The 12,999-nt window shown below is 41.0% G+C and overlaps 1 protein-coding gene across 1 annotated transcript; it reads left to right on the top strand.

Moving 5' to 3' along the window:
• The first annotated feature begins 1,420 nt into the window (after window positions 1–1,420).
• On the top strand, window positions 1,421–12,687 carry LOC143329387 (cysteine-rich secretory protein LCCL domain-containing 1-like). The gene is made up of 15 exons (XM_076745244.1): window positions 1,421–1,711; window positions 2,500–2,810; window positions 6,609–6,727; window positions 7,083–7,215; window positions 7,462–7,577; window positions 8,078–8,178; window positions 8,341–8,508; window positions 8,628–8,688; window positions 8,921–8,987; window positions 9,121–9,251; window positions 9,691–9,734; window positions 9,831–9,903; window positions 10,314–10,383; window positions 10,931–11,064; window positions 11,267–12,687. The coding sequence occupies exons 2-15, from the start codon at window positions 2,544–2,546 to the stop codon at window positions 11,316–11,318; spliced, it is 1,536 nt and encodes a 511-aa protein (XP_076601359.1). The 5' UTR covers window positions 1,421–1,711; window positions 2,500–2,543; the 3' UTR covers window positions 11,319–12,687.
• The last annotated feature ends 312 nt before the right edge of the window (window positions 12,688–12,999 follow it).

Here is a 12,999-nt window from a genome sequence, read left to right as displayed (position 1 = left end):
TGTTTCTGACTGAAAGTCTCTTCTTCATCCAAGAGGGGGCAGCAGATCCTTGTAGAAGAGATCAGACAAATCCTGTGCTACCATTACTGTTGAAAAATATCCTTGAATCATTCCATATTATCATCAAAGCATGTGTATGTTATGTAGCATTTAAGTGCACTCATGAATAATAACTTTTAATATGACCTGATTTTAAGTGGAATAAGGAATGAAACTGTCGACTGCCTGCACATGAGCCTGTTCAGACTAAAGTTATTGTAGTAGTAATAATAATAATAATAATAATAATAATAATAATAATAATAATTGATTCAAACTAATTTTTCAAGCGAATGCATGAAACATTTTGAAATGTCACCTTGGGCTGTGAAAAAATTTTACCTTGTCATGGTAGGTAATGTGCTCTAATAGATGAGGATCAGTTTAAATATAATCTATATCCACAGGTGCCTTAATGAAAGCGGGAGCTACTTATCATTTTGGCAAATTAGTGGACTCTTGGTTTCCTGGTTGAAATGTGATGTCTACATATGTTGTAATACCTCAATGTGATCCAACTTATTTATCACCATTTCAGTCATGTGTTTTTGTTGGCTTTTACTTGGATTATTTTACATATTTTCATCATGCTTTGCATCTGTACCTTGCTGACAGAAACAGTCCTCTCCATGGTGATGGACAGTCAGAGTAGAGGAAACTGAGAGAGAGAGGGGGGAGCGAGAGTGCATACACACACGCACACACACGCACACACACACACACACACACACACACACACACACACACACACACAGAGATAGAGAGAGAGAGAGAGAGAGAGAGAGAGAGAGAGAGAGCCCACAAACTTTCACAAATGTTCTGTGTATGTAAAGGTAGATGAATCAGTGCTTTGTGGTTGAGTCAGAGGGAAATACTGGCCACCCTGCTGCTGGTGCTGCTGCTCCCATTCTCACACACAGCAAAAAAAAACTGTGATCTCAGACAAGTTCAGCCACCAAGGAAATAAACACACCACTCACTGATGCTCATGAATGGGATATTTGATGCATTTGTGCAAATGGTGTAAAATTTTATCACTGTATTATAAAGTAATATAGGTAATAGGGCTTATATGATCCTTTCACATGTATAGTGCATCTTAAACCTGGAGTATATTTTCAGCTACCAATAACTAGTTTTGACCGTGTCTTCCTGTCAAACAAAAAAAAACCTGGAAAAAGCAAAGTGTGCAATATTTGTAACATGAGTGGGCTGCTCTCATAACATCCACAAGTTTACTCTCACGTCACTTCTAGTCCCATCAGGTGCCTCCTCAAATAGATCAGCCCCGGAGTTCCAACAGATCCCTGGCGGCCCGTGTCTGTGTTAGGTGGGGGTGCGAGAAGGGGAAGCAAGACGTTTTGTGGAGGCGTGGTCCTCAGGGTTGCTAAGCGCAAATTTGGCATATAAGCGCAAAATGAGCAGCGGTCCCATGCAGCCCGTAGCTCACTGAGCGACCTGAGGAATTCAGCTGGTACCTATAGACATTTCTGAGCTCTCTGTGTCCAGTGTGGATGTACAGTCTGAAAGAGAGTTGACCGATGTCGAGGGATGGATGGAATTAAAGGCTCCCTGCATTGGAAAATTGTCGCTCTACAATAATCTCAAGGCGCTCCCGCATCTGGAATATTGAACCTGCGAGACATTTGGATCAGTTTGGCGGAATTTAAAGGTAATCTGGCAATATCCGTTACAAGAAAATTATTTAGGAACTATATGTGTGCGTGTGTTCGCACACGTGCGTGCCTGTCCCACCTTTAAACTTTTTAAAGTTTTCCTGTGGCATACTTGCAATAGAAGCTGTTGAAATTATTGGAACTAGTTTTGTGTAAAATGAAAAATATCACTGGATTATTGTAGTTTTTGAAAGGATCATTAAAGAAAAGGTTAAGTGCATGCTATAAATTAATCCCCGTTTTTACATGAAAAATGAAAATGCTGCCTCCCTGCATGCATGATAGCACACACAGTACAGTACAGGAGCACTAAATCTCCTGCCCTGTAGCATAACGTGTGAAAGTCCCTTTACACTGGTCCTACTGTGTGTACTGATGCAGTGACCTGCAGATGCACTCATACTGCTGAAAGCTGTATTAGCCTCAGCCTGCTGCTTGAAGGCCTCCTGTAATTACAGCATTATTAAACAGAAACAGAGGACAGATTGAAGGTGTCTCTTGGCTCCTTTCTAAAGATGCTGTGGTGTCAACGCGTTTGCTATGAAGGGAGAAAATTAGTATGCACACAACACAATATTTAACCTGGATTTGCAGAGTCCATATTCTGGCTATTTTTAAAAAGTGGCCAATAATGAGGTGATAATGAGCTCTGCGTAGGTGCAGCATCATGTATTAAACAGCTGCATGGAAACTTTGTTCTCATTTGTAGCAAGTGCACCGTCTGAATGAGACTGAAATTCAACCTCATGCTGTTCTCCTTAAACATGCACTCTCTGATTTGCAGGAAACAAAAAGTACTCTTTGTTCAGCAGCAGTGTTATCCCCACCATGAAGAGGTCTCTTCCTTTCCCAAGCTGGGTTAGAGTGGCAAGCTTGCTCCTGTGTATGGCCCAGACCCTTCTGTCCATGGTCCTCACCAACTCCACACAACTGGAGTCCATCCTGGACAAGTACAAGGACAAGGATGAGGAGTGGTGGAGGGCCAAGCCGAGAGGGAAGAGGGCCATCAGCGAGGGAGACATGCACCTTATCCTGGACTTGCACAACAAGCTGCGGGGTCAGGTCTACCCTCCTGCCTCCAACATGGAGTACATGGTTAGTGCTGAGGACAAAGCTTTCTGCTATCACACTGGAATATGTCTTCTCATTCAAAGAATTCAACCCTGCATGCATTTAAATTAATCAACAGTACTAGTTACAGAGTTAGAGAATAAGAGTCAGAATTAAATTCTTGAAGAGTTAAACTGACAGAAAATCAGTTCAGTCATGCTTTCGGACATAATTTAACAACCATAACTTGGCTTTCGGTACTGTAAGTCTTGATTTAACAGTGTGTTTTCTCCAACATAAGCTGTGATCATTAGCCGGCCAACTAGCATTACTTCCAAGGCCAAAGAGCACACCATTAATTGAGGTAGTTTGTGGGGGCACAGGTAAGAAAACTGAAAACTCTTACATGTTCCACTGTTTTGCATTTGTTCACTGCCCTGCATGTTATCAAAGTTCACTCTAACATATATGAGCTCTGTCCTGCTTTTATTGGATTTGGAGAAGTTTATGCAACAGTGTTACCTGATAGGGTGTAACGTTCGCCAAGCACATCGGTTGGTCCACATCCTAAAAGCCTCCTCTCTTGTAACCGCACAGGGCTTTGTCAGAACATTTTTAAGTCTGACCTTTCTTTTTTCTTCTCAAACTTGTAATACTTGGACTTAGCTGTACACTGCAGTGTTGTTACTTTATTTCCATGTTTTCTACATTGATCATCACCTGATATGGATGCTAATATTTGCCTGACCATGTTGCTTTAGCCTCCATCTTTTAGCATGATATCACAACTTTTTCTCATTCCACACCCAACTCTCTGAAGGTCAGTATTTAGTAAATCTCACCAAAGCAGGTTTGACACTAAAGTTCTCAGGAGAGAGCATGTTCCTGACTCTGCCAGCAGCTCTGTCAGCTAAAAACAGTGTAGTAGTGAAGTCAAGACAGAGAGAAGTGCAAGCCAAAGTCACCATCTGGCTAGCTCCTGCCTCCTGCTTGCCCGCCCTCGCTGACCCTGGCCCATATCCAGCTTTCACCCCTGCAGTGTTGTCCTCCACTCCACCTCAACCATCCTACCCTCCCTCCCTCTCCTTCCTGCCCTGCGCCTCCTTACTCTATCACTCCATTTCTTTCTTTCTCCCTGCCTGGCTCTTTTGCTTCCTTGATCTTCAGCCTCACAAGCTTTCCCTCAGGCTTTTCTTCACCGTCCCACCCCCACTTTCACTCTCTCCCTTCGCCTCCTCTCTCCCCATCCATCGCAGCTCACTCAAACCCTGGCTGAGGCTGATGTTATCTTTTATTTGATCCTCCACGCATCTCATTTTGGGTGCCACGGCGGTGAATCTATTTCAAACATGTCAAGCCTCGCCGTTTCAAGTGCGGGGCATGGTAGCGTAAATGTATGTTATGTACACTCATCCAGTGTTTCTTTAGCCAGGGATACTATTACTGATGATAATGATGTGGTAAGGCCGGGGACTGATGAGGACCACAGTATTTTGTTTTCAGATTGCAGGATTTGGAGGCCAAAGGGGCTGCTCTTTCACTGCAGCTTTGACTCCTTAATTTCATACAAAAGCCATTCAGCAAATGCCTTTAAAGCACTGTTGCGTCCGTTAATCTAAAGCACGTCACTTCATGCCCAGCAGATTTTCCTGGGAAATAGAGACCTCTTTGAAGGTTCCCATAATCACAACCACTTTCTATACTGTAGGTTGAATAACAAGCATTTACGTGGAGCATTTTGCATACTTTGAATTCCGAAAGCAAAGGATGCCTTCTTGTTTTGTTCTTCAATATTTCCTTTGCAAAGAGCTACCTGGAGCATTCACCTTAAATCTACTGCTATAATGCACATCTTGCACTCAGCTCTGTAGCAGAGGTGGTCCTGGCAGATGGCTGGAAACAGCTCTGTATTTTGGGAACTTAATGCTCTTTGGAATGCGAAAGGAGATTGGTAGTTGTTACGGTGACCTTTCTCCAAAGGCTGGCGGGCAGTCCATCTTCCTTTCTGCTGGATAATTGAGGGTGAAGAATAACAAGAACATGGAGAGAATAATGAACTGGCAGAGATCATTAGGATCCGTTGTAGATTGTTTGCAGTGAAAGCTTCGTGCTGAACTCAAATTTCATTATAAAAGTAGTGACATGGGGCTGTGCAGGTGGGCAGTATTGCCTTATAAGTAGAGTTAAGGGTTCAGTCTGCTCCAACCTGACTAGGTGTTGTGTGAACATAAGGCAGAAGTGTTTTGCCTCTTCCAAATGGCAAATCACCCTCAAAGGCAGATGAAAACTTCTTTAATCCTTTTTTAAACCTGCCTTCCTGGGTCATATTCGTACATGCTGATGGTACCTGCAGCAACACGCTCCCACCAGCGCAGCCCCTTGCACACCCTGCAAAGGTTACATCATGCTTATGTCCTGCAAATTTTCACTCCCATTCACTTCTGCTGAAACCCACACCGCATTTCCTGGCGTGGTTGTTTTATGCTTTTGAACAAACAACTTGCTGTTATGTTTCTGGCAAGCACAGCTACCATTTTTCAGAGCCTCATGGCAACAGAATTTGTTGCAATCTTTGAACTAAAGCTAATAAAGATAAAATCACCAGCACTTAAATGATAAGAATTCTACCTAACAACAACAGTGTAATGTAATTATCATAGAAAAAATGCATGGCAGCCATGCAGGACGTTAGAGCAGAAATCACCTCAGTGCTGGTATCTCAGCCACAGCTGGATTGTAAGCAAAGAGTCAAAATATGGCTTCACCAATCAGGCCTAAGCAGAAAGCAGCACACAGTGAATGGGCAACAGTGTGCACAGTGTGTTAGCCTCACCAAACATATGGAACACATTATGGTGGTCAATCAGAGCAGTTACAACTCCACACTTCAGCATTATCCTATTAGTTTTGACGTGTGATAGCCGTAATTCAGCCAAACAGTACGCCAACAGCAGAGCACACTGCCCCTATTCTTTTCCCTCCACAACAAGGTCAGTTCATAATTAGTAAATCAACTTTACCGCAACATTTGAATTGCTTAATCCTTTACCCATGGTCTGCTTTACTGCTTTGTTCTAAAGAAGACGTATGTGAATCGTTTTCAGGTATTTTGAGTTCAGTTGAGTTTATCTTTGTCAAGCTTTTACAGTAAAGATGGAATCAAGCCTCCAAACAGAGGCTCTCTGTTATGTCAGCTTTTTCTCTCTCAGCTTGTTTTAAGAGACCAAAACTTACTGGAAACAAGCTATGAAACAACCACATTGAATAGTAGCACAAAGCTGCAAGTTGATGTGGTGGTGGTAATACCTCTCTGTTTCCCCTCTTTCTCGTGTGTGTGCCTGTGGGTAAGAGACTGAATGCGTGTGTTTAATAGGAGAAGCCTAGTTTTGACTACACTGTGTTAAATTTGCGAGAGGCATGCGTACAGCTGCTGTGCTTTAAAGTAAAGAGCAGGTTCATCTTTGCCTTCACTTTGTGTAAGGTTACTTTCAGGTGAATTTCAGTGGAGTTTGTAGTAGTTTAGTTTCCCCAAAGAATATGATGAGATATGTGAAATATGTAAGTAGCAATTAAAGCCACAACTACGGTAAGTGGCCACTTATCGCACTTCAATCATGGAGGTAATCCACAGTGGAGTTTCAGGTCTGCAAACAGCTGTCAGAGGCAGAGCTGCTCTGGACCCGCTGAGTTTAACCTGGAGCCCAAGAGAAAACTAATATTACCAAACCTAATGCTTCAGCTGCCAGCTTACCCTGGCTGACCTCCAGAGGTGACCCTCGAACTTCATCTTTCAAACAAGTTCTCGACGAAGAACCTGTGTATGTGCGTGTGTGTGTTCCCCAGGTATGGGATTATGAGTTGGAGAGGAGTGCAGAGCACTGGGCACACACCTGCCGATGGGAACATGGACCGAGCCACATGTTGACCCAAATAGGCCAGAACCTTGGAGCGCATTGGGGCAGGTTTGTACGTGCAATAAAGTGGAGAGAAGTGTGTCAGTTAAATCATGTTTTATACAACAGTAATATGATCAGAATAATGTTTTCTTACAATATCCACCACAAATAAACATGCCTTTTGTTAAAATTATTTCCAAACCCCAAAACACAACAACAGAACACAGCGCATGTGTTCTGTTGCCATTTGTCAGTTGAATGCAGCTATTGCAAATGTTATCAACTCTCTCTGTCCGTTATAAGTTTTCCATTGTTTTCTTATTGAATAGCCTCAGGTGAAGTGCCTTGCTCATGGAATACTCAACAGGACAGTTTAGCTTCTTATATACAGACACTAGCAACATCTTTTCTGTGACTGCAGGGATCGCCCCCCTACCTACCATGTCCAGGCCTGGTATGATGAGGTGAGGCACTACAGCTATCCCTACTCCCAGGAGTGTAACCCGCACTGCCCACTGAGGTGTTCAGGACCTGTTTGTACTCACTACACTCAGGTAAGGTCTTTATAGTTATCCCAGCTGATTAGAGCTCTGAGACGGGTAAAAAATAAAACGTCTTGTGTGGGTGTACTGGCTTTCATTGTTGCTTACGTTGCTGCGACAGCTGCATGTCCTGAAATACTGTAAAATCATGCTGTCCTGCAGATACGACACAAACACTTGACTGCTGCCCCTTGAAAATTCACCTACTTACTTTGTGTGTGTGTGTGTGTGTGTGGGTGCGTGTGTTTCAATTTTCAGTTGGTGTGGGCAACTAGCAATCGTATTGGCTGTGCCATCAATGTGTGTTACAACATGAACGTGTGGGGAATGATCTGGGCTAAAGCTGTCTATCTGGTCTGCAACTACTCTCCACCGTACGTTTTTGCCTTGTTTCAATATGATTATTTCATGCAAATAGCAGAGATCATAACTAAAATGACAGAATCATTTATGCTTTACTTTAATAACTTGTATTTGTTTTTTTGTACAACTGTCCATTGTGAGTTTGACAGTGTTGCAGGAGTGCAATGTTAAATCAGTGGAATGCTCTTTGAAGATTATTCAATGATTTGCCATAAATACACACTTAAAACTAATCAGAGAGCAGTTTAAAGCAAAGAATGTTCGTTTCTGTCTTAGCGTCACAGGGATGCCATCAATGAATTCAGTAACACAAACAAAAATAAATACTCTTCAGTAACAACAGGAACTTAACAGCCAATCATTTCTGGTCATTTCATTCATGGCTCCCCAGCTCTTGCTTATAAAAATAGTTTGTTTGCTCAAACCTTGAACATTCTTTACTTTACAACCCTAACATCACCTTAGTTGTTTTAAAACTATGACAAAATACCTTTCTTAATTGTTCTTTCAGGGGCAACTGGTGGGGTCATGCTCCATACAAATACGGAGCTCCCTGTTCTGCCTGTCCAGCTAGCTATGCTGGAGGCTGCAGGGACAATCTCTGCTACAAAGGTGAGTTTAGGACAGAGTTGTGGTTTTATCTCCTTACATAAAATTGTGAAATTGTCAAAGTTATTAATAGTTTTACTGAACACTTCACAACTCTCCTGCCATGATTTTATCATGGCAAGATTATTCTCTGTGCCAATGACAATCTGGTATCCATGTTTTTAGAAGGAGGAGTTGACAGGCGTCCAGCTCCTGAGATTGAGGAGACCAACTACATTGAACCTGAACCAGAACCAGTCAGGGACAGGGAGCCCCAGCCCAGGGCCCAGACACCAAACCCCTCGCCCAATGACAACCTAGAGAGAAACCAGGTGGTCAGCACAGAGCAGATGTGTAAGGACTGGTCCCAGTACCCCACAACAGTCTTTGTGAATGGTGCAGTTTTGGGAGTATACATTATTGCTGTTATTAATATGAGGTTGTGAAAAGCTCTTGTTTGCTTGTTATTTCAGGCCAACAGATAAACTGTGAGACTAAACTGAGGGATCAGTGCAAGGGGACGCCCTGTAACAGGTAAACAATAAGGAGACAACAGACAAATGTCAAATACATACAACTCTACACAAATTTGATGTACAAAGATAGGTGAGAATTATCAGGACAGTTTGAGTAGATAATTTATTTTCAGAAGAGAAAAAAAAAACACTGAATTATATTAATATCAAGACAATATGTGGATACCTAAAAGCAACACAACAGCATGAAGATGTTGTTCACTCACAGTAAGTGTTGTTCCTGCCCACAGATATGAGTGTATGCCTGGCTGCCTTGACAGGCCTGGAAAAGTAGTTGGAACGGGATATTATGACATGGTAAATGATCAATGTGTGTGTATTGTTTACTATGTAACCAGACTCTACTGTTTCAGTTACCTGTGTGTCCATGGAAAACACATGTTTCTTTTAAGCTGTACGTTGTCGTTCATGTGTTCGTATTATACTGCAGCAATCCAGTGTGTGTGGAGCAGGCTTACACGCTGGTGTTATTGACAACGATGGAGGATGGTTGGATGTGACCAGACTGGGCAGAAAACAGCAATTCACCAAGTCGTACAAGAATGGTGTTCAGTCAATTGGGTATGAATCAGTCTCTGTATTTAGTTTTTTTCTTTTTATTTATTTATTTTTTAAAATCAAAAAGTATTTAGTTTAATACAGAAGCAGAATTGCTTTATTCTCCAAGTACATGTACATGTAGAAGAAATTTGACTTTTTAGGTTCTTTTTAAGTTCTGCTATCATGTTACCATACAGCTAAAAGTGGGGACATCATGACAAAACTGAAGAAAAATCAAAGGTCGAAATAAATCTACACACACACCTACAGAAGAAGGTGAAGAAATGTATAAACAAATCTATATAAAAGTGAGAATGACCAACAGTATACAGCGTCTATACACAGGTCAAATGTTTCTGTCTGGTATTTTATGTGATCTGTTATAGATATAGTGATACATTTGCATCCTTAAAGGGGCTGTTGAACTAATGATGTCTGGTGCTTTTCTTCAAATTCACAGGAAAAACAGGAGTGCAAATTCCTTCAAAGTAGAGTCTGTGCCTGGTAAGGAGCAAACAATCATTTCTCACTTTGAGGATGCAGATACAGTAACAGAAACACTGAAAGGTCAGTTTGCCTTTTGTGCCTTTTTTCTCCCAGTCAAGGCTGTGACATGTGATACCACCGTGGCCCTTTTCTGCCCTTTCAAGAAGCCAGTACGACACTGTCCCAGGTAATGTTCTGCGTTGGACACCTGGAGCTGTCATGTAGACTGAAATCACTGTTTGAATTAAACCACAGTGGGCTGAGTCAGTGAGCCACAGTCATTAGAAGTCATAGAGGATAGCTATTTAAGATACATATATAGATTGATAGCATTAGCTACCCTGCTAGCATTTCAACATCATTAATGAATGAAACTTATCTTGTAGATTTTTAGATTTGCTGTGTGTATATTTGAAAGTATATCTTGACAAAGGTGACCTGCTTTGCCAGTTATGGTTTTATTTACAATCCAACAGCCAATGTGATCATTTCAGCCTTCAGATAGCTCTGCCTTTAAGACAGCGAGAACATTCTGTGGTTTAGCGTTTGCACTGAAAATATCCTGTGACCTAATGCGAACTCTGGCTTTTTCTTCAGGTTGTACTGTCCTAGGAACTGTCTACGTGACAGTCGAGCCAGAGTCATCGGCACAAAATACTACTCAGATGTGAGTTTCAGTCTTTCATTGATTCTATTGGAAACAACAGTCCTTTTCACAGCAGACATATTGACTCATCATAGACACCAAAGCACAATTATAATTAATATTAATGAAGGTTTGATTTCATACCAGTGAGACCAGCATGCACCTTAAATTAGACTCTGAAAAGTAAATCCAACCATAATTTATGACATTGGCTTCACTTCCTGTAATGACACTTCAAAATATCTGCTGTGTCCTTATTGGTGATTCAAGGAGCAAAATTGTGTCTTGGATTCAACTTGTATTTGCACCATTATAGTTAAATACACCCTGTAATACAGCCTAAAAAGGCATCACCCTCTCTGTTTATTATGTCACCACATGTTGAGTTTTGATAATGTTGCAATAGTGATACATTTGCAGCAGTCACCAACCCAAACTTTACATTTCATTCCTTAGAGAACAGGGCAGATTCTTTGCAGGATTTGTGTCTTAGTTAAAATTAATTATTTTATCCGACAACATGTTCACATAAAATGGCCTGGTTTTTTTTGTTTGTTTTTCCTTCCAGAAATCCAGCATCTGCCGAGCAGCCATTCATGCTGGAGTGATCCCGAATGAGTCAGGAGGGTACCTCGATGTGATGCCTGTGGACAAAAGGAACCAGTACAGTGGCAGCTACCAGAACGGCATCACCTCAGAGAGGTATGATTAAGAAAGTCCTTATGTTCTGCATATATATGGGGAACTCAATGTGCATGAAAAAAAAATATGCAGTCAGCTTATTAGATGCAATTACCGCAGTCAAGGTGATGAGCAAATGTCAGTGACTAGTCAATATAAAGTCTGTGCACAGAAACATACATGGTAGCACATCTCTGCTCTCTTCCTGCTCTTTCTCTTCCAGCCTACTGAATCCAACAGGTGGAAAAGCCTTCCGGGTGTTTGCAGTCATCTGAAAAACCACTCTCAAAGGACAGAGTACCATCAAACCTGGCCACTTCACGTCCAGCAAACCCACTCATTATCATCTTACGCCCAGTAATTACATTCATTCCTCCAGTGAAGTCAGTCTGACTCTAAAAATCTGACTCTAAAAGTGCAACATGACTTTCCTCAAGGCTTCCCCTCAAAGTTTGCTTATGAGTGAATCAGCATCCAATAATAGCTCAGCAAAGGATGTTTGGTGGATGATGATCTTGGATGTCTTTTGCATTACGTCTTTTCTAAATTTCTCGAGCTGACCGTAATAATCACATGGCGTTTCCGTGCATCTTTTGCTGACATGATATCATGACATCATGTTTTTTACTACTTCAAGTTAAATATACACCATGAGATTTAACACCACTCCAGATGCCTCCCACAATTTCAGACCTTGAAGGTTAAAATATAGCATCAGTGGTTTTACTAAAGTAATTTCAGATGCACTGTGCATCAGCTCGACGTAGAGGTACACCTGGTAAATAACGAGGCAGTCAGATACACAGTCATAAAATCTGTTCATTCTGTGGGAACAAGATTAGTCAGTCACTATTTAGTCAGACCATTCAGGCTGAAATGAATTTTCTGGGCATTCATTGCTCATCATCCAAAACCAATCTACGGAGGACCAAACCCGATATTAAAATGATGAAGTAAAATTGCAAATAGCTTGATATCATTTGATATGGACAGAATGAAATAGATATAGATAGATAGCCAGATATGCTAACAACTGCAGCTTATATTAGACCAGATAAATGCTCTGTTTAATCCATCTAGCCTCTTCAAATTCTTTAAACTGGAACTATGTGTCATGCTTTTATAGGAAAAATCAAACCATGCACACAAGGAGAAGGATTTTTTTTAATGTATTTATTTCCTATAAAGTCTGGTTTTGTCCTCCATACATCACATCTTTTCACAGTGGTAATACAGTGTACAGTACAGCAACAATGCAGGCACTCAAATACAGATTGTATATTTTTGTACATAATAATGTAAATAATGTTGAACACTATACTATGAAATGCTTGCTGCTGTTTCCTTCTTCATTTACATTTCTAACACCCTGCCAGCCATACAAAGTCAAACAAGCAATAAGCAGTAGAAGCTGCAAGAGATCCTGCATGCAATACATTTATTTGTCACTCCAGCTTTTTATTTTTTATAAAGGACACATTTTGCCATCATTTTAGTATATTAATATCTTTGTAAATACTGTGTATGTAACATATTGTTTTATTTTATGCTGCATTTCCCAGCTCTTGTTTATAGATTTATATAAGTGGACCCTGGCTGGCCAGGAACGTGCATGGCAGAATTACAATTAAACTACTTGGAGATAAAATGAAAATGCCTTTGTGTGTGTGTCTTTTGTCATTGTATTGAGTCTGTAACAAATAAATAAAATCATTCAACTATATTCTACTGCTAGGGATTGTAGTCTAAGAAAATACTGAACCTAAATTCTGGAAACCCCAAGGTGAAGACTTGAATCTGCCCCTAGTTTACATTGTATTACATTCCGCTTGTTTTCAGTTTTTGCGGACATTCGGTTGAGTGGCCACACTATTTTAATATCAGTCCCTACAGTGTCCAGATAGCCTGAGGAATCTGGGCATTAACATTTCAACAACATCTCAAATTCAGCTTTCA

This window comes from Chaetodon auriga, chromosome 12 (assembly GCF_051107435.1).
Source record: "Chaetodon auriga isolate fChaAug3 chromosome 12, fChaAug3.hap1, whole genome shotgun sequence".
Lineage (NCBI taxonomy): Eukaryota > Metazoa > Chordata > Actinopteri > Chaetodontiformes > Chaetodontidae > Chaetodon > Chaetodon auriga.
This window is presented reverse-complemented; position numbering and strand designations above follow the sequence as displayed.

What these genes read in the sequence shown, in the direction of transcription:
- LOC143329387 (XM_076745244.1), top strand. Translation starts at nt 2,544, where the DNA reads ATGAAGAGGTCTCTTCCTTTCCCAAGCTGGGTTAGAGTGGCAAGCTTG. An exon ending in CCTCCAACATGGAGTACATG is followed by an intron (nt 2,811 to 6,608) that starts GTTAGTGCTGAG and finishes TGTGTTCCCCAG; the next exon opens with GTATGGGATTATGAGTTGGA. An exon ending in GTCTGCAACTACTCTCCACC is followed by an intron (nt 7,578 to 8,077) that starts GTACGTTTTTGC and finishes TTGTTCTTTCAG; the next exon opens with GGGCAACTGGTGGGGTCATG.